The following is a 20,719-nucleotide window of genomic DNA, read 5'->3' as shown; positions in this document are numbered from 1 at the left end:
CACCAGATAAAATGGTGAAATACTCCACAGTGTTTATAATGCAAATGAGAGTTTCTGTTGCATGGTAAAAAGTAATTAATCTGTGTTGTGTTTTAAATACCAGCAACATGTAAGTAGACTTACAGTTTATAATATGTAATTACTTCACTTTACATTTTTTCTTAAAATTTGTAGCTGTCACTGTAGAACCTTGCTGCTTGATGGTTAGGAAGGCAGTTTGCTCCATGAGCTATTGCTAAAATTTCCTAAATCTGAAGTGTTTAGCACTCCCCAGACTGCTTCAGTTGATAAGTCAAGAATTTGCCAAATTTTACGGGAACTTGCTGTTTTATAGGATTTAGTATTGGCATGTCCTTTTTTTAAGCATGCAAAAATGCCCTGTTTACTCTGATACTGAAGGAAAGTAACTTCTGGTAGTGCTGAGGTTCACAGTCCCCGTGGTTTTTCTTGATGTTGTTTTTGGCAGAAGGAACACTAACAATTAACTTGTTTTTTTGATGCTTTGTGACACTTCTTTTGTTGGAGAGATGTTTCTACAGGTTAGGAAACCCCTCTGCTTATGAGGGTACATGAGTGATTTCGCGGGGGGGATGTTTGCTGTTGAGTTGTTTTGGAGTTAAACATCAAAATATTTTTTTCTGAAGATGTGCGTCATGTATCAAAGAACAAAATAAGCTCATTCCTGAAAAACAAGTAATTGTGTGGATCTTGTATTGTTTTCCATTTTGTAAAGCTGTTTTTAGGAAAAGCTCTTGGAATAGAAGAAAATAAATAGAACTTTATTAGATAAAAGAGTAAACTTGACTGGCAGCTTTGGTTATGTGCTCTTGTCTCTTGGGTGTGAGGGAAAGGAGGTGGATACTTCCTGTAAACGCGTAGCCTGCTTTGCTGCTGCTCCCAACTTTTTTTTTCCGAGGATCTGGAGTAAGACTGGTTACGCAACTGACCTGTCTTCACTTTTCTCAGTTGTTTCTTGGTGCATCTCTGAGAAGTCATAACACAGAATGAGGAAGCCAGCATTTATTGGCTCATGTCTGGAGGTTTAGTTTTCAGGACAATCAGGACTAGAAACTTAAGCTGTGGTTTTCATGATTGACTTATGCTGATCTAAGCCTGTGCTGCTTCGAAAGGGGCAGCCCTTCCTTCCCTGCCTCGGGTCATGTAATTCCTCCCTGCTCTGCTCTGCTGGTGCTAGTGCTTACGCAGCTGCAGAGTTAACTGTGTTGGAGAACTGTGTTAGCTGCAAAGTAAATTCACTTTTTAAGAGATCAGTTGATGTCACTTGTGCAAAACCATGTGGATGCTGGTGCTGATAAAAGAAGCAAACAGGCAATACACAGTTAGAGGGCTTATTTACTGTTTGTATTCTCAAGCTTCTTTGAGCTGTTTCAGTTCTCTAAATTAGCACAAAGAAAGCCCTTGCAACAACCAACAAAGAGAGAAATACCCTTTCTTTTAATTCACTGGGCCTTTAGGTTGACTTGGGTGTTGTCAAATTGTCTTGGTTTTGCGCTGAAGTTTATTCTTACAGACCTCGTCTTAATTTGTACCGAGAGAATACAGGTATTGAAACTTATAATAGCAACATACTTAGCTTAGTATAGCAGCGTACTAATACCTCAATCCCTTTTGGAGAGGTAGCCAAATGGCCTGTTAACATAAGTTTGCCAAAACATTACATTTGGAATGGATGGTATTAAAGGATGTAACTGGCATCAGAGGAAATGGCACTGGTAGACCCCTAAAATGGGGAAGGAAAATGAGAAGACAAAAAGGAGACAAAATAGTAAGATGTAATAGCCTGTTTCACAATCTGTTTTCTGGAGCCTGACCTGACGTGAACCGAACTGGTATGAAACAGAGCAGATAGGGTGATTTGGAGTCATAGTGGTAAACAGTTAAAGGTATAAAAATAATACATATAAAAAGGTTCAGGAAATTGAGAGAACTGATGGGTTTCCTGGAACAGCTGTGATTGATCAGAATACAATGATGTTAAATGATTTATATAACAAAACTTAATATAGGCTATTGGGTGAAATAGGTAATATTTTTTAATACTCATATTAAGATGTAGCTGTAGAATCACCTCTCTTTATATTTTGTCCTAATAGGTGCTAACTAAACAGCTAATCATTTAGTCTGCCACACCCGGGATTATGAATTGGCTGAGCTTTTGGTAATTTCAATTCCTTGAACAGATTGGCTCCATTTTCCTTAGCTAGAAATTTCTGTTCAGAATAGTAGGAGTGATCTAAGGAGTTAAACTATGAAATCATGTATAGTAAATAGTTCAAAATTATAATGCTTTGGAAGGTCTCTCTAGATTTTACTTTCCTAATTCTGAAAAAAATGTGGCTTTGTAACCTACAAGAGTTATTTGAATAGACTAAGGAAAACAAATCTATTACAGGAGGTTACAAAAAGGCCTTAAGAACTCATAGTGTGAAGGGCAATAAATTGTGGTAGATCAGAAACTCCCAAAGGGTAAAACCACTTAAGAGTAATTATTCACTTTTGTCATGGTGGGAAAGACTTGACACAATTGTGCTGGAAATCTCTAATGTTAGAATGGGTATTAAATGATACTGGAAAAATGGGTGAAAAAGCACATGATAAAGATGAAGCTAATGCAATTGTATCTTAGTCCAGACTGGAGAGAATTGGGGCAATCTTCTTAGGTCTAGCAAAGTAATGTTAGTGGTAATTGTAATGATTGATCAGTCAGCATTGATTATGTAGGCACCTTGCTGTGCACTTGGGATAAAGGAGAGGACACCGTTTTAGATGAAAGGTTCCTCCTTCCCTCCTCATTTTTTGAAAAAGGGGGAAAAAAAACAATCAACTTAATAAACGCAATCTAAAATAGCACATTCATTTCCATTAAAATTAAAACCATAGCAGGACTTTGCGATTTGGTGATGAACAACAGAGAAAAGGGACTGAGGTTATGGGTAAATTCATGATGAGTGTGTAAAGCATGACAGTTGCTTTACAAAGGAGTCGTGATGCAGGATTTAGAAACAGCTGTTCCTCTCAGCTGAAAGCGATAATCTATCCAGTGATACTAGAATTCTGGCAAATCAAAACCCACTAAAAGAAAATAAATGTTCAAATAGCATGCAGGTAGGAATTTTCAGACAAGGCTAGGTTAGTTCTACTGCAAAATAGATAATATCTACCTTTTAGTTACTTTAATGTTTTAATGTTTTCTGTTGTTCAGCCTTCCTTTGCTGCCTGTTTTGTAGCATGAAATGAGGAAAAAAAGTCAAAGCAGAAAAGGTATCATTTCAATACCTACAAATAGGCTTTTTTTTTTTTTTAAATCCTCCTCAATGGAGTTAAATTTGTGGTCATCCTTTGCAGTTTTCTAATACTTTGTATACAAATGATGGAGAATTTGACAATTAATTCTTTGAATAACAAAATTTAGATGGACCCTCTTTATATTACTCCTTTCATTCTTTCATTTTTGAAAACTTTAATACTGTGTATTTCATGTCTGTACGATGGATGAGAAAAAGGTTCATTTCTCACTAGGATTTTTTTTGAAATGTAATATATACCTCTTGTATCCAATTTTATTCTGAGTTATCTAAGTTTGTCTTTAAAAGCAGATGCTGATTTGGTAAGGTAGTATTAATAGAAAAGGTCTAATATACTGTATTTAGCCTCAAATATAATATGAATAAGCAGAAAGAACAAAGTAAGAAGACTTCTAATAAGCTTAGATATTTACATTTGGGGATAGGAAGTATATTCAGTATTATAAAATGACACCTTTACTGGATGTTCTTGTATGGCTTTATCTGTTTTTCCAGCCCATGTTCTTTGGAAAACAAGCAAGCAAAAAATCCCCTCCGTTAGAATAATGCGCTGAAGCTTCCCATATTTCGATCATCTCGAGTCAGAAACATTTATTCTGAAGAAACTGAAGGGGTTGATGTTTCTTTATATGTATTTAAAGAAAAAGAAAGCACACCCTGTAACCGCCTTCCCCCCCCCCGAGAAGTGGTGCCAAATTAGTGGAGCCGTCCATTATGATACTGCTAGGCAACTGTATAGTAATAATGTGTTATTTTTCTTACAGCAGTCTTAAAAATAAGTTTAAGCTATTTTCATCGTAACTTGATAAATGTCAGTATGTTGTGGAAATACCTGTGATTGAGCTAAATGTAGAAAAGCGTAAACATCTCATAGGATGGCTTGTTTGCTTGGAATTATTTTTTCCTTCTGTATCCTAGTTGTAAGCAGTATTTCAGAGAGATTTTTATCCCTGGATATGCCCTCGGAATCTTGTTGCCATGACAGCACAAAGCCACTGCTAAAACATCCTTTTAAAACTTCCAATCGGTCTTCTGTTTAAAGTTGTAATTAGGCTGCTTGCCGGTAGCATTGTGGATTTTTCTGCGGGTGCACACGCATGCTAACAGCCATAAGGTGCATAATCCTAGATGCGCTGAAGAAAACCCCGCGATGGGGTGAGCCTGCAGGCAGGGGAGCGAAGCGAGCACGGAGGGTGCCGACAGAGCAGGCAGTTGTTTTTTCAATGGTTTTATGAAGAAACAGCCCTCTGCGGGCTGTAGCTCCTGCCAGAAGCTGGCTGCCTTCCTCTCGGCAGCTGCGGCGTGCTCCCACTTGTCCCAGTTCTGCCCCAAAATGAAACCTGTGAAGATCAGGGGTGGAAGGCAGAACATGCCGTGGTGCGGGGAAGGAGCGGAGGTTTTGGCATCAGGCCCATTCTGGCTAGTGAAAAGCCGCCCTTCCTTGAGAAGGAGTTAGTGGAAGATGGGCTGCATAACAGAGCCAACTTAGCAATTGTTTGTTGTTGTTGTTTCTTCTTTCTTTAAGCTCCTCAGATATTGCAGAGCCTGTTTGGGTTATTGAACTTGGAAGCAGCCCCACCCTGGACACTTCAAACAGGAAGTCGCTGTCAGAGTAGTAAAAGGATAAGACATCAGCTTTAAAAACTGCATGACACAAATGCTTAGGTTATATTTACAAGATACTTAATATTGGGAATGATGAAACTGCACTGTTAGGGCTTATGTTGGTCTCTGAAGGGTCTTCGATGTATCTGCATAGTAGTCCTATAGCAGGTTGCCACAGGATAATAAGCACAACTGGAAATAGGAATAATGTTGTGTATATTAGAGTCAGGCAATTACAAAGCTATATTTAAATTTATCGTATTACAGATAAATAGCCCTCAAATGAATGGTTTGTGAAGCTGCACACCATTAGAGGGAAAAGAAGCCCTTCCTTGGGTTAATTAAAATATTAGTAACTAACTTCACTGTGTGTGAATCACATAGAAAACATTAAAAAGGAAAGTTCTATATGCAGTGATTGGTGTAAGTGATTAGCAGTTATGAACTGAAAGTTGTGCATTAGCGCTCTGAAAGTTGTTGAGTCCTTATGGTCAGTATGTGAAGCATCACTGCTGTTTTATAGATCTTTCTCTTCCCAGGAAAAAGTTCTGATAAGACAAAGTTCTTCTCTTTGGAAGGTAGTCACAGGTAACTGATTCACAGAAGATATAAATACTTGAGGTTTATGTAGAAGCTGAATGTCTAGACAAATAAGACTGTGCACCCTGGGACAGCACTTGAATGCAGATCATCTAAATGTAGGATATGCTTGGTGGTAGATAGGATAAATCTGTGGATCTATTCCTCACTGAACTGTAGGGGGAGCCTAGATGATTATTAGTCATAAAATTAGGTCTCTAATTTTAGCTAAGGTTAAGCAAGATAAATCCTATGTTAAGAGATAAGTAAGCTTTCTATAAACTGCAGTGAGTTAATGCATTGGGGTTTGGAATTGCATTTTTTATAGTTGTGTTTGTCTGCAGCAGCGTTCTGGAGAGAGTGGCTCAACCTGGTGCTGGTGGTAGAAGTTGGATGGAGATTGTGAAGAGTAGCAACAGGCATCAGGAAATGACTGTGTCTGTGACCTCTGAAGAACCCCATGTGTTAGTTTCCTATATAGCGAAATACATATTGCTATATGGGGTATGTGAATGAGGGGGCATACAGCTTTCTTCAATTCCACTGAAATTCAGTCTAATGTATAGTTTTAAGGACAGGGAGGATGTTTTCTGCCTAAATAATGGCAGACAAAGCAAAACGCTTAGTAGATTAAAGTGAATGTTCTTTTTTTTTTCATTTTTATTTTTTCCTCCCTTCTCTCCTGATGTATTTGAATGCCAGCATCTTCAGGATCTTGAAGGTCTTCAGGTCATGTGCCTTATTAAAAGGATACTGGTTCTTAAAGGGTCACAGAGCTTACTCGAGGCCATATTTGTTTTAAGAGCTGTGGCTTTGAGAATGTGAAATGTTAACTTGATAATGCAGATTCTTTGTGTTATTCATGTTATTTAAAACATGCATAAGCAAATATACATTTGTATAACTATTTGTGTAACTATTCGTATGATTAGCTCCGTATTCATTGGAATCTAGGTAGTGTTTCAGATGCTTATGTTACACTTTGGCAAAAATGGGCTTTTTTGAAATGATGGACATAAATCCAGTGTCTCTTTTAATGTTTCGACTAAATTCTATTTTGTTTTTGCTCTTGTGAGCTCAGTCTTTGCAGCAGTAACATAAAGGCATACTTAGGTGCATTAGTGTGATGAGATCTTCTGATAGGAACAGAAAAATGACTGTATGCAAAATATACCCTGGAGAGGAAATTGATTAAATCTTCACTGCATATACTTTACTTTTTCCACACTGAATCATGTGTTGAACCATCTGAAAACCGAAGTAGTCTTTTTTAAGAATAGCCTAAGCTGTCTTCCAGCAAAATGCTTCAAGAACTATAATTGAAATAGAGCTACAAGAGAAAGTCGTATTTGATTCACATTAATTGAAGAAACATGCGTATTTTTTTACCAGTAACCAACTTTTGCTTGAGAAACAAATTTCAGTGTAATCTGAGTTTTATTAAATATTGTAAGTGATTAGGAGCTTTTACTTAAGCAGCATTATTTGTTAATTATTGGACATGTGGCCTTCTTCTATGCTGCATAGTTGCTGCTGCTGTCCAGTACTTTAAAAGGAAGCCGGATTCTGCATTGTGGGAGGAAAAAAATCCTTCAGTCTATATGAAGGAGGAAGTAGGAGGCTTGTCTGAAGTGATAAAATATTCTCATTTCTTTTCTCAAACACATTTTTTTCTTCAGAATTACTTGTAGTTTTCTCTTCAGCTTCTGCTGGTGTATTGTAAGCAACTCAGGTGATTAACGGATTAACTAAGAAAATTACTAAAGACAAAGTGCTCTTGAAGACTATGCCAAGTTCCACTTACAGCACTTGGCTGTTATCTATTTTGAGATTTGAGAACTGCTATCTATAAATATGTAATAGCAACAGTCATAATTAACACTTGCTGAGGATGTGGAATTTCAGAACACTGCAGAATATTTGAATTCAGTGTTTCCAGAGGCCCTTGTGCAGCCTGTCTCTTCATAGACTGGAGTTATAGATGCAGACAGGTCAAACTGATTCTGTAGAAAGATCATGCAAAAGGATGTCAGTACCTCTACATGAACCATATGAGTATCTCAGTTGCAGCAAAGGCTCTCTGTCATTTTTAATAGTGAAAGGGAAAAATGTACTTTGTACATTTCTGTATACAATAGTAATGTAATTTCTCAAGAACACCTTACTGCACCACAAATCTGCCTTGTGTTGGAAGACTCTAAAGGGCCCCAATATCTGAATTCATTTTGGGTACTCTTTTCTAATCAGATTTTCAGATTTCATTCTGCTTCACATGATAACCTGATACCTGGACATCTTGGCAGGGTAATGCCACTTCAGAGGGTTTCAGAGAATGTTCTGTGACTTGAAGATCTATGGAATGTAAAGCATGTCTGTGCATTTTTCTTATGTGAAAGGGTTGAGATTAGCAGAAATGTGCTTGATTATTTCTTAATTTTGAAACAAATCAATAGAGAGTAAAAATAAATGTTAGGAAGTCCAGAGAAGCCTTTATATGCATTTAAAACAAACAAGCAACCATAGGCACAGGCACTGTTCCACTCGGTTACCATATACTTTTAATAGAGGCAAAAGGGTGCAGGGATATGCTTTGGTGTTTGCATCACCAGGATCACGTAAAACATCCTGCAGTTTTTAAGTCAATATACATCTAAAATTGAAAAAAACATTAAATGTTTTCATCTTTTTGCTAGGTGTAGTAGTCCTTATAAACCATGGGCATTTTAAACAGAAGTACTGAAGCTGCCTTGTTAGACACAGCTCGGAATGCTTTTCCAAGCTGCTGAAAGCAATCTGTAGCAAGCCAGTGTATTTATTAATGCAGATAAAAATCAACGTGTTCCATGAGTGCCCTGCTCCTTGTTTTGGCTCCACGCAAAGTTCTCTTCTGGAGCTCGCTTGTCTTTGCAGTTGAGCATAGAAAGATGTTTTCATAAATTCTCTATCCCTTTGTTCCACAATATCTAATCTTCGCTGGACACGGTGAAAGTGTCGCTTGATGGAGGAGTCAAAGGTAGTGGCAGTTGGAATTGCTTGCAGGAGGTGGACTCAGGTGTGGAATTCACAGGTGATTTCCGAAGTGTTTTTTGCTCTCCAAAGTGAATGGGTAAACCCAAGGTGAACTTTTATCTTACTTTTCTTTTTCTTTTTCTTTTTTTTTTTTATGTTTTTAGCTTTTAGGGAAAGAGTCTAACTTGTTTTTTTCCACAGGCTGGTGTATATGATGAATACCTTTTTCTTTGTTCAGATACCGAAAAATCAACAGACTTTGAGTCAGTCGGAAAAGATGAGGGCATGTAGATACTCAAATGAGTTGCTAATACAGCATAAATATTTTATCTGTTTATCAAACTAAAAAAAAAAAAGTACCACTGTGGTCACTCTTAATAAAGTGTTAAAAAATAAGTTTCCCCTAGATTCAGCTGAATTCATGTTCATGCTTTCTGAAGTGAATGAATTTAACATTCCTTGTAACTATAATGTTGTTGCTTCTCTTACAGTTCTGCCTATGATAACGTCAACAAAGTTCGAGTTGCTATAAAAAAAATCAGTCCTTTTGAGCATCAGACATATTGCCAGAGAACTCTGAGAGAGATTAAGATTCTGCTGCGCTTCAGGCATGAGAATATTATTGGAATAAATGATATTATCAGAGCTCCGACTATTGAACAAATGAAAGATGTGTATCCTTTTAAAGTCTGAGTTGATTTTCCTAATTAGTGATGGGTGCTTTCTCCTTCCCTGTTCTGCATGTTTTCCCCTTTCCATTTTCCTCTTTACTAAATTTTAATCAAAGCTCATCTCCTATTACTGTGAATTGAAAGAGAAGTTTAAAGAGTCCCTGATTTGATACCTAGATGAACACAAGTTTTGTTTGTTCTTTTTCTAGTTAAAAAAAATATGTTCTTTTCTATTTTCCAGAGTAAAGGACTCAGAGCTACACCTAGTTAACCAGAAGACTATACCTAAGACCTAGATCACTAGGAGACTGTACCTAGGCCCTGTTCAGATTTGGCCACCAAGTCTGTATGCATGGTTTCCTGTTGGTTTCCTTAGGTCTCTGCAGTGCCTGTACAATAGAAAAAAAAATAGACACATGGAGGCAGAAATAGAATTTACTGAATCTAGGTCAAATGTTTTCACTTAGTAAATTAGCAATATATTGTTTGAGTTGAGTCAGTCTTATGTGGGAGTCTGAGGTTTCTTTTCCATGGCCGATCTGCATGCTGCCTTGAAAGGATGTCGTCGCGGCCTGTTCCAGTCCGTGCCCAGCTGGGATGGCAATAACGGTGTTTTCCAGTGAAGCCCTGCCTATTTCAGTGAAAAGTGATAATGAAACTACAATCCAAGAGTTAACTTGTTCCTAATAGAGCAGAAAAAAACCTCTGTTCTTCTTGTTTATCCCAACCTTGGGAGAAATCATCTGACTGAAAATATTAGGGTTTAATTGTGGTAAACAAAGGGCTATTTGTTTCCAGTGTAGCATGAATACAGTAAAGCAGAAAAACAGCTGAATTTTGGGACTGGAGAGGTGACAAAGAGACTGTTTAGTTTCTCATTCTTTGGTATGCTACTGGTAGCAAGTATCTTAGCTATATCTATCTTTTATATATGTATATCTCTTATATATATCTTATAACTCATTAAACTAAACTAGTCTTTATTTATTGACAAGATGGATAGGTATCTGATCAAATGAAGATTCTCAGAAAACTCAAATTCTGACACAGAGGAAGAGAGTTTTAGGATGACTAATTTTAGGAGACTGTGCACCAGTGCTTCTTAATTCTGTAAAGGGCTGCAGGATTGATTAGGTTCAAAACTTGCAAAGTGAGAAACGCTTTCATAGTTTCATGGTTGTAATGAAACAGACAAGAGACAAAAATTAGATGATAAAAGTTTCATCGTGTAGTGTGTGTTGATTTCTGACATGAGACTTGGTTTGTTTTGCTGCCTTACATCGGACACCCTACAGATACATTGTGCAAGATCTCATGGAGACAGATCTTTACAAGCTCTTAAAGACTCAGCACCTCAGCAATGACCACATTTGTTACTTCCTCTACCAGATTCTGAGAGGGTTAAAATATATCCATTCAGCCAATGTGCTTCATCGTGACCTCAAACCTTCGAATTTGCTGCTTAACACCACTTGTGATCTCAAGGTTAGTTGAAGTTTCTTAAAATTTTGCTCCTATAATGTCTTTAAAAACTATGTGCTATAATCACTGACGTTATTTGGTTCCTGGGGGTTAATGGGATTCTTCCTTATACTGATAAGATTGCAAAAATTTTATTGATTTTCATGAAAATCTTCAAGTTTGAATGATCAAGAACTCCTGCAAATGTATTTTGATGAGTGCTCCAGTGTTTCTGTCTGGAGGCTGACTTAAAGAGCGTTGTTGGAAGCTAGGTACAAATATATATATAAAACTGAATAATTTGTACCTAGAAAGTAAACTCAAAACTTTGTGTATTTCAAGACTTGGTTTCTCTGTGTTTAAACTAGTAGTTTGTTCAGTGGAACAAATTGGGAAAGGACTTTGTATCAGCGGACAAGTAAAATGGCATGTGATACTCAGTGCTGATTAAATGCAGTTACTGGAGACGGGTCACTCATATACATTATCAGTGATGGGCTCTGTGCCAGTTAATACACAAAAATGATCCTAGAGCGATTATAATTCTTGGAAAATATCAGTATTTAGTTGTGTTCAGTGGAAAAAAGCAAGTATAAAGAATTAGAACAGAAAGAGAAAAAAACAGAAAATGTGCCATGTTGTAACTTTCTGCTGTTCTTGAATCTAAGGATTTGTGATCATATTTGATATCCTTTTAAAATGAGGGGACCAGGGCTTGAAAGAACTCCTTTCCATACAAGGAAGAGTTATTCATCCTAGGTCTCTTCAGCTGGAAAACGTTTCAATGAGGAAAGATTGCCAGAGAAAATGATAAAACTGTGTAAGGAAGGTGAATAGATAATTTTTACTGTCTATACCCGTAAAAGAAATAATTGCTGACAAATGAAAGTAGCAGTTGCTCAGAGCAAAAGGACATATTTGACTTCCAGCATTGCTGAGCTTGGCACTTGGTATCACCAAGCACTGCAGGTACTAAGATAATGTGACTTCACGAGTCACATTGGGTTAATAAAGTCACTGGTTGAGTTAATAGAAGAAAAAGCTGTTAAATACAAAGGTTCCACCTCTGATTCATAGGCTGGTAGTGGCAAATCCGTGATAGATTGGAGCGAGTACTAGAGAAGCATTGGAATATGTTCCCTTTTACCCCTTAAGTATTGGCTGTTGGCCACAGCTGGAGAAAGGCAAGTGAACTTAGGTGACTGTGATCTGACGTGGTACAGCTGTTTGATACCTGCTCACCTAATTGCACCTAATTGAACTTTGCTTTTCATAGTCTAGCATGCTTTTTTCTTTAAAAAAAAAAAAAAAAAAAAAAACTTGATGTAAATTAAATCTGTAAAAAAAAAAAAAAATCTTAATGTAAATCAGCTGAAAGTTGGTCACAGTTCCAAGGAAAATTCTTACTGTCCACCATCCATCCTAAATACTGGCTATGCAGTTTGCTTCGTTCCCTCTTACACTTGTCAGGTTCACGGAATGCACGGTCCTGCTGGCCTTGTCACCTCTGATGCTTCCTGGGGGGTTTTAGCAGCTGGTCTGTTGACACTGCAGATCCCCCCAAGACATTAACCCCTTCATGAAAATAGGATAAAATATACAACTTTTGCATAAAGGAAGCAGGAAAGCACAGTTGGCTTTTGTTCTTTAAATGCACACATACAGAACTACAAGGTAATTTTTTTTTAACACTAGCAAAGTAGTCACAAAAAGGAAGCTGATCTTGCTAGATGTTTAGTGAAAGACCTTAGTGAATATTGTTCAAATTTCTAAGATTTTATAAATAGCATGCTTTAGACCATGCCACTGCAATGTATGCTTTTCCAGTGGAGAGTGTGAACATTTCCTTGCCAGTGCACAAGCCTTTTCTAACTTAAAGGGAGCTCTGGTACTGTGCTCTAATACCACGTCTAATCTTTAAACAAAAGAATTGGAGAGAGCTAGTGCGTGTTAGGCCTTTCTGATGAATGCTGTACTTGTACCAGCTTGCTGCTTTTAGGGCAGTTCTGCCAGTCTGTGAGACTGCCACATACATGTATGTACTTAAAAAAACCGATTGTCGTACGTAAATTCAGAACGTGTGAAATACTGTGAAAATGAAAAACTTGAAGGAAAAAATTCACACTTTCAGAGGAGTGAAAGTAGAAAGCTTGTTCATCGTCAGCAGTAATGGTGGTTTGAGAGAGATCTATTGATGTCTTCTGGAGCCCAGTGTCCTATAAGTTGTAACAGGAACTTCTCCTTTCCATACTCTTGGCCTCTGGATTGTAAATTCCACTTCCAGGAAAGAAATACATTTGTCTGTATTGACACAATTTCCTTGAAACCTTTAGATTGTTGTGATCAGCTCGGAGGTTAGTGGCAGAAGTGCAGAGCCTAAAGCTGTTCCTTTTTGGCTTTAAGGCCTCATTTAAATGTAACTTTTGCAAACTTTCAACTACTATGTGACAAGTCCAGAGAACATAATTTGATTTTAACTGCTATTCCTTTTATGTCTTAGTCGCAGATTAAGTTTAAGAGTTTATGAAAACTAGTAGCACTAGTTCCACTTCCCTTTCCTGAGAGACTTTGGGCAGAGTGGTGACCTCCAGGTTTTCATCTGTTCAGCCCTCTTCATGGTTCTGTCGAAGCCACAGCCAAAAGCCGCTCTTTCCTTCAGCCTCCAGCTGGGTGCCTTTCTCACTAAGGAGAATGATTCTTCGTTTCTGCTTAACCTGTTTCTGCTCAAGTCAACAGGGACTTTGTCATTTTATTGGGACCTACTTTTCAGTAAAAAGCTTCTTTGCCATTACATATTCCACTTCTTTCTGCTTGGGTTGAGAGATTCAAGGGCATCATTAGATCAGTTCTTTCTCCTTACTGTGGACTGGAGAGAATCTGTCCTCTGTCTTCGTTATAACCAATTGTAGCCTTTTGCTGATTATTTTATTTTATTTTATTTTTTTAGGGTAAAGGAAGAGGTTGCAACAATTCTATCTGCATGATTATTTTCTGAAGTCCCTAATGCTGCTCTTTACAGCTTCTCGCCCTGTCTTTACAGGAAACTCATCTGATTATTTGTGCTGGTTCTCCTTATGTAAGCTGCTAATTGCAAATGAGGCAGCTGTCTCTGCAGCCTGGGAAAACCTTGACATTTTTAAATGGATTCTTTTAGTTATTTGCTTTTTTTAAGGACTTGCGAAGGGTAGAGGTGTATGTAGCTAAAGTCAAAGGAGTCCTTTCTATGCAGGCTGGTTTGAGTTTCATCATTATCTTTTCTTCAGTCCCTCTTGTAGCATTTGACTGCTAAATCCTGGCTTTCAGATGTATCTCTTACTCAGCTGAATCACTTCTTTAACAGGTCTCTCAACTGAACTAGGTTTTACTGGCTATCCCTCAAGGAACTTGAAGGAACAGGTGGCTGGATACAACACTATTTATTTATTTTTATTTATTTATTTATGGTGGGGGGAAGTAATATATAGTACAATTTTTATTGATTACACCATATTACTATTTCCCAATCTTTAATACATGCAATATTCACAATTAACTATCTAACTGTTACAAAATGTGTATAGGAGGAACATCTTAACTGATTGTCAAGCAAACTCTTTTTTTTTTTTTTTTCCCTGAGAGGAGATACCATTTTGTTATTAACTTTGTTTTGAAATTGATCATTATCTTAGACTGGTGCTTGGCAGTAAAAACATATGGATGTGGCTAACGTATCCCTCAACAAGTTTGCTGTTTATCAATAGGACAATAGAAAGCAGCAGTTGCTGTATTTAGGAAAACTATTTTTCTTCACATTTTCAGATTTAATAGATCCTCTCTGGGGAGAGGGCACTAGTCAAATCTTAAGAGCCTTTTCCATTAAATCTCTCTGCCGTCTTACTATGGGATATTCAAAACCAATTTCTCCCTTGTGCTGGACTTCCTAATCTAGGTTATAGTCCCATCCTTCCACATGTTTGGATGGAATTACCTTTCTGCTACAGGGCTGAGAAATGTTGTGGTGGGGGAATACTTTATTTTTTATCTTTAAGACTCTCAGTTCCTCTGGCAGTCTGTGATTTCTCTAGTCCCCCATTATCTCATGATTGGGCAGGATGTTTCTTTTGCACAGATACACGGTTGTTACATTAGCAATAGCTTTCATAAAAAAGAGTATTAAGCTGTGCTAGGAATGTGTTGGTAGTTTCTGTTTTCTGGCAATCGTAATCCCGTTCTCTGCGCTTGTTCTGGTAAGTTTCTAATAACAAGCTGGAGCAGTACGTGTTACCACCTACCTAGCAGAGAGGGTGTTATGTAAGCTGCTAGCAGAAAACAAACTATTCACCAGGAACATTTTTCTTTCCCATAACGTTTGTTCTTCTGCTGGGCCTAATCACAAACTTTTTATACCTGCTTCCAAAACACTCTTCATTACCTTTGTGCAATAATCTGTTTCTACAAATGCAGGTTAATGTTACTATGTTTGTGTGCCATGTCATACATTGGGAAAGGTGACTTGGTTAATGTTTGCTTTAGCACTGGAAGCTGTATTTCTAATATGTTCTTTTTTAATTTAAAACCAGATTTGTGACTTTGGACTGGCTCGTGTTGCAGATCCGGATCACGATCACACAGGATTCTTAACAGAATATGTAGCCACACGTTGGTACAGGGCTCCTGAAATCATGCTGAATTCCAAGGTAAGAACCATAGCGCATTTCTGTGGTTTTGTTTACTTACGAGTACCAAATTTTGCGCTTTTTTCCCTCCTGTGTTGTTGGGATCAGGATTCATGCATAGTCCTGAGAAAACCTAGTAATGGATTTGCTGTCTAGGTACTGACTTCCTATAAATGTGCGATTCCAGGTGTAATTACTAGATCATACAACTGGGCACACGTGTGTGAGTGCTCTAGTGCTCAGTCCTTGTCATTGATGAATCTTCTTTCCATCAACTTGCCTTTGATAGAGCAGGGTGCAAGTACTAGTAATGACAGTATTTTATGACTGTCTTCATCAAGATTTGCAAATGCTGTCTTAGTTTTATCTTGACATCTTTGTTTAGGTGTTGAATGTATGATGAGGGTAAGTAATTTCAAGGCATATGATCTTTGCTGTACATCAATCGCAATTGCTTTTCCACAATCTTAATCAAATCATCTCTTTGTATTTTATACCTAAGTTTTTCACAGTTTCTTCTGTGGCTGTGTTAAGGTGTATCTGATTCCTGTGCAAATCCTTCATAACTTTTTGTCAGAGTCCAAACCACTCTGACCAGGTGCTTTTAGATATTTCACCCATTGCTGAGTCTGGTTTGTTAAGGCCATACTCTGTTTCGTGCACTTTAGAAAATAGTCATGTAATGAAGTGGGTGTGTCTTTTTTTTTTTTTTTTTTAAGTCTTCTTGTATTTCAAAGTCGCTTTGAAGCCATAAAACATAGGATAACCTAATTCAACTTGATTTCTGGATATCCGTGTATGTTTATCAGATTTTACAAGAAAATGTTTTGTATATGCTTCTTAAGAAGTGGTGAAATTGCTATGTTGCAGATCTGTAACCTGCAATTTCAGAATTACAGTGCTTTGTAAAGAGTGAGGTAATCACATTGTGAGAAGGTGATGCCGAGGTGGCTGTGGGTTCAGCAAAATCACTGTCTTTTGCTGGAAGATAGTGCTGGAAGGGCAGCAGGCTATGGGAGAACAGGGCAAACGGAGTTCTTGGGCTGAGGACTCTTGAAGTGACCTTGCAGAAGCACCGGGGTAATTGTACTGCTGCTGAATCCAACCCTTCTCTTGGATAACACAGGTTATATGCATGAACATAGTGTAATTTGTTCCATTCTTGTTATATCATGTAGATCTTGTTTCCTACTGTTAGACTTCCCACATAATCTTGGCTACTTACCTGTTGTGTTTTACAAGCCAATGAACCAACAATCTGTTTTGACCTTCCTTCCTGATGATGAAGGCTTCTTATCTGTGTCTTGTGTCACGTTTAGGACATTTAATCTTAGGAAGGAGGACTGCATCTTTTCATGGTATGCACATGTGTATTTAATGAGCTGTTTGGAACTGTGGGATTAATAGGTATATAAAGGATTAGCTTGTTTCCAAAATTTACTAGTATAAACTCACTATAAAATTAGGGAGCCTTCGAGCTGCCTTTATTAAGTTGGTATAGCTAAACATGAGACAATCCTTTTTGGAACAGCACATGCTGCATATTTCAGTTCTTGTTACCCCTTCTAAGTAGTGCTTTTGATATACAGTTCTTAATTATTCTTTACTGTACCAGAAAAATTAAACAACATGAGTAAGTATGACTCATCTACTCTTGTAAAATGAATTGCACAAGTGCACTTTTGAAATTTAGTTAAGTAACATGTTACTGTAAATATGCAAAATTATCCTTGAGCAAATTTTTTTTTTCTTTTTACTTGCAGGGTTATACAAAGTCTATTGACATCTGGTCAGTAGGCTGTATTCTGGCAGAGATGCTCTCTAACAGACCTATCTTCCCAGGAAAACACTACCTTGACCAACTTAACCATATCCTTGGTAAGCTTAATATAACCAGAGCATTTCCATGTCCACCTGTTCTCCCCATCTCTACCAACTAGCCTAGTCTTGGTCACTCGTTTATTTCTCGTTTGATCCTATCTCCTTTCTTTTATGCTATACAAGTATATGTAATATCTTTTACGAATATACGACATACGGATTTGCAGGCACGTTATCTGTTCCCTGTAGTTATTTCTGCAGGGAATTTTGTGATAGCTTTTTGATTTGAGGGAAAGCTAAAAGATACCTGCCAGTTTATATACATCAACAGAGATGCAAAAAACCCTCAAATATACAAATAGATCCAAGTTAATTTATTCATTTATGTATTTTTACAGCTAAGCAACATATACCCTTGAAACGTTTTAAGTGATGTACTGATAATTAGACAAATTTAAATGCATTTGTCTGCTCACCAGAAAAAATAACTTGACCATTTTTAGTAAATATTTCTAAAAAGGCCTAAGATATACTCTAATTCTAAAATAAGGTGAAGTTTTCCTGGTAGTTTTAGTACTGAGACTTATAGGATCTGATGTGACTATTTTAATGCAATTTTCATAGGAATGTGGCATTTTGTTTGTTTTAGGTATACTTGGATCCCCTTCCCAAGAAGATTTGAATTGTATAATAAATTTAAAGGCCAGAAACTACTTACTTTCCCTACCACACAAAAATAAGGTACCATGGAACAGGCTGTTTCCAAATGCTGACCCCAAAGGTATTATTTTATGTTCTCTTACGTTGTATCAGACCTTTAACAATGGAAGTGAGCACTAAAAGTAATAGCGGAATGGGATTCAAAACCACCTTAATCATCTAGCATTATCTATGGCAGAAATAAAACATTCCAGCCCCTTGAAATGCCTGTATGCATCCATTATGAAAGCTTGAATCAGCATGAAGCTGTTGCTACCAGCTTATCCCTTGTTAAATGAATTTGAATAAGCTAGAATTGCATGTTTTGGTGTTCTGAGCTTTATCTTCCATGTAAAACATGGAAATCAGCTTTTGGTATCATCTTCCAAAGAATGGTACCTTACTCAGGTGCTGAGTGTTGGAACTGGGTTTTGACACTGAACAAATTATGAACCCAACTTCTGGAAACAGAAGATAGCTTCTTAATTCAAACTCAGTTTGCAGTCTGTCCGCTCCATACCAGATTTGATAAAACTCTTCAAAATGTGGGCTCTTAATTAGTACAATATGCTAAATTCTAAAGTCTTAAAAATATTCCATTCATGATAATTATAACTAAACTTGTAACAGCAAAGTACAAAAGAATTATCTTTCTTTGCAATTCCTTGCTAGAGGTTAGATGTATCATGGTTTTGCTATGTAACTATTGTCTTTTAAATTCCACTTCCCGCAGTTTAAGCGTTGCTGTGCAACTCTGACACAATCAGTAAGTCACATAAAAAGTTTTTGAACTAATATAATAATTTATGCTCCGTGAATACGATCAGGTACTGAACTGCTTTCTGCACAAGGAATTGCGTAAAGCTGATTATTCTTATCATTGATATGTTCTTTGGAAAGCAGTGATTTATTCAGCTTTCATAATGGTGCTCATCACTGCAAATTTTCTGATGTTGGCATTTGACAGCTCAAATTGTAGCAATGCTGATGTACTTGGCTGCTAGGGGAACGTACAGTTTGTGTGACTTCATCTATGCCTTCAGATTAGCTTTGAAAGAGCAGTGTGGCAAAAAGCTGTTTGCCAACATTTCAGTGAAAAGTGCTGTGCACAAAGTGCCTTAGCGTGGTGTCAATGTGCAAGTTTTCAGTGTTGAGAAAACTGTATAAATAAATTTAATTGTGGTGTAGCGTAAGGTTGTTTTTTGTTTTACTGCCTTTAAATTCGATGGTAAATTTTTGTCTCTTAGATTCTTTGTATCCATCCAGGCATCTTATTCTGACGCAAAGCTACAGCTACTTTGGTGCAACGAGTGCAATGGGAACCTTTATTTTTTTTATTTTTATTTTTATATTGTAAATCATGTGCTGAGAAGAAATGGAATAGAACTCATGATACTGCAGATATGTGGGACTCTCTTTCCTGCTTTTTTTTGTCCTTTCCTTTCTGTTTTCTTTTTCTGGAAATGAAAACCTGTCACAAGGAATGCTGATACCCTTGGCAGAGGAAGATGCTCTGCCTAGGCTACAAGAAACATTCTCTTGCTTCAATTACTGCTACCACAGCAGGGGAACTGCAAAGACTTAAATTTAAATTAACCTAAATTTAGGGTACTCTGTCTTTTCTAAGAGCATATATTTTCTGTGTAATATGAACAATTGTAACTTTTTCGTGCATTACAATTTGGAGCATATATTAAAGTCTTGTATTTTTTTTTCCTCTTAGCGCTTGATTTGTTGGATAAAATGTTGACCTTTAATCCTCATAAGCGAATTGAAGTGGAGCAAGCTTTAGCCCATCCATATCTGGAGCAGTATTATGATCCAAGTGATGAGGTAAAGACAGCATTACAATGTATATGTTAAGGGCAATGTTTTTACAGCTGTAATAGAGTTAAAAAAAAAAATTATCAGGTGCGAACTATAAAAGATCAACTGATCAAAATTTTTAGGAATGTGATCACATAGCATGTGTAATCATCATCACTACATGAGACAGTATTTGCTTAGTGTTTCCCTGTGGAAATTCAAAACGCTGTATTAGCCAATAAACTTCAAAATAATACTTCATTATGTGTAAAAAAGATGTGTAATTAAGTTCTCCCTCTTGAGAATAAGAAACTAAAGAACTGTGCTCTATATACTTGATAATTGTGCTGTTTCTTTATAGGTGTCTCTAAAGAAATTTTGTAGTGTTAATTTTTCATAGAAAATGTTAAACTTTGCTTCATATTTTTAAAATAGATTTATGCCAGTGAGTACACAGGTGAATACACTACCAAGAAGGTAGCCACAGATTTGTTAGAAAGTTTCTTCTAAACCATAATTTGTATTCAACAGGTTTTACAGCATAGGTATAGGAAAAGTAGACTTTAATGGGTCATTATTTAGTCAAGTGCTTATGAGTTAACTGTATTTATTACCCTTTTAAGGGAACATCGGTATCTGTTCCCAGATACCTGTTCCCAGCAATGAGATTCCAAACATGTAGGATTTTGTTTCATTTTTCTCTTTAACAGTGAATCAGTTAAATGCTAGATTTTGCTGTTTTACTAGATTTTTGTCTGTTTTTGCATTCCTAAGTTTTCTTCCAATTTAGAAAGGCTTGCGTATATATCTGTTATCTAATGGTAGTTCAAATACTTATTTTAAATAATCAAATCATAACATTTGTTTGACTTTACTCCCAGCTTGAAACCTATCTTCTGTTTTTTATTTTATTTTTTGTTATAATATTGCATTTTGGAGGAATAATACAAAATGAGTAAATGCTAAAGAATACCCTCCTGGATATCAGATTTTTAATGTATTTTGATTTTGTTTTATAGTGACCAAAATAAGGGAGGAAAGTAACTGAGCTTGCCATCAGATTATCCATTTAGAAAGAAAACTAAAA

The 20,719-nt window shown here is 36.8% G+C and overlaps 1 protein-coding gene across 1 annotated transcript in view; it reads left to right on the top strand.

Annotated features, from left to right (window-relative positions):
* Positions 1 to 20,719, top strand: part of MAPK1 (mitogen-activated protein kinase 1) — a 34,015-nt gene that overhangs the window by 6,630 nt on the left and 6,666 nt on the right. The window contains exons 2-7 of the mRNA XM_088532328.1: positions 9,011 to 9,193; positions 10,486 to 10,675; positions 15,211 to 15,327; positions 17,070 to 17,184; positions 17,777 to 17,908; positions 19,550 to 19,659. Of these exons, the coding sequence (XP_088388454.1) occupies positions 9,011 to 9,193; positions 10,486 to 10,675; positions 15,211 to 15,327; positions 17,070 to 17,184; positions 17,777 to 17,908; positions 19,550 to 19,659 (847 nt within the window). The remainder of the gene's footprint in view (positions 1 to 9,010; positions 9,194 to 10,485; positions 10,676 to 15,210; positions 15,328 to 17,069; positions 17,185 to 17,776; positions 17,909 to 19,549; positions 19,660 to 20,719) is intronic.

Source organism: Tinamus guttatus, unplaced genomic scaffold (assembly GCF_059628265.1).
Source record: "Tinamus guttatus ecotype Peru unplaced genomic scaffold, ASM5962826v1 Tinamus_guttatus_pri_ptg000459l, whole genome shotgun sequence".
NCBI classification, from domain to species: domain Eukaryota; kingdom Metazoa; phylum Chordata; class Aves; order Tinamiformes; family Tinamidae; genus Tinamus; species Tinamus guttatus.
This window is presented reverse-complemented; position numbering and strand designations above follow the sequence as displayed.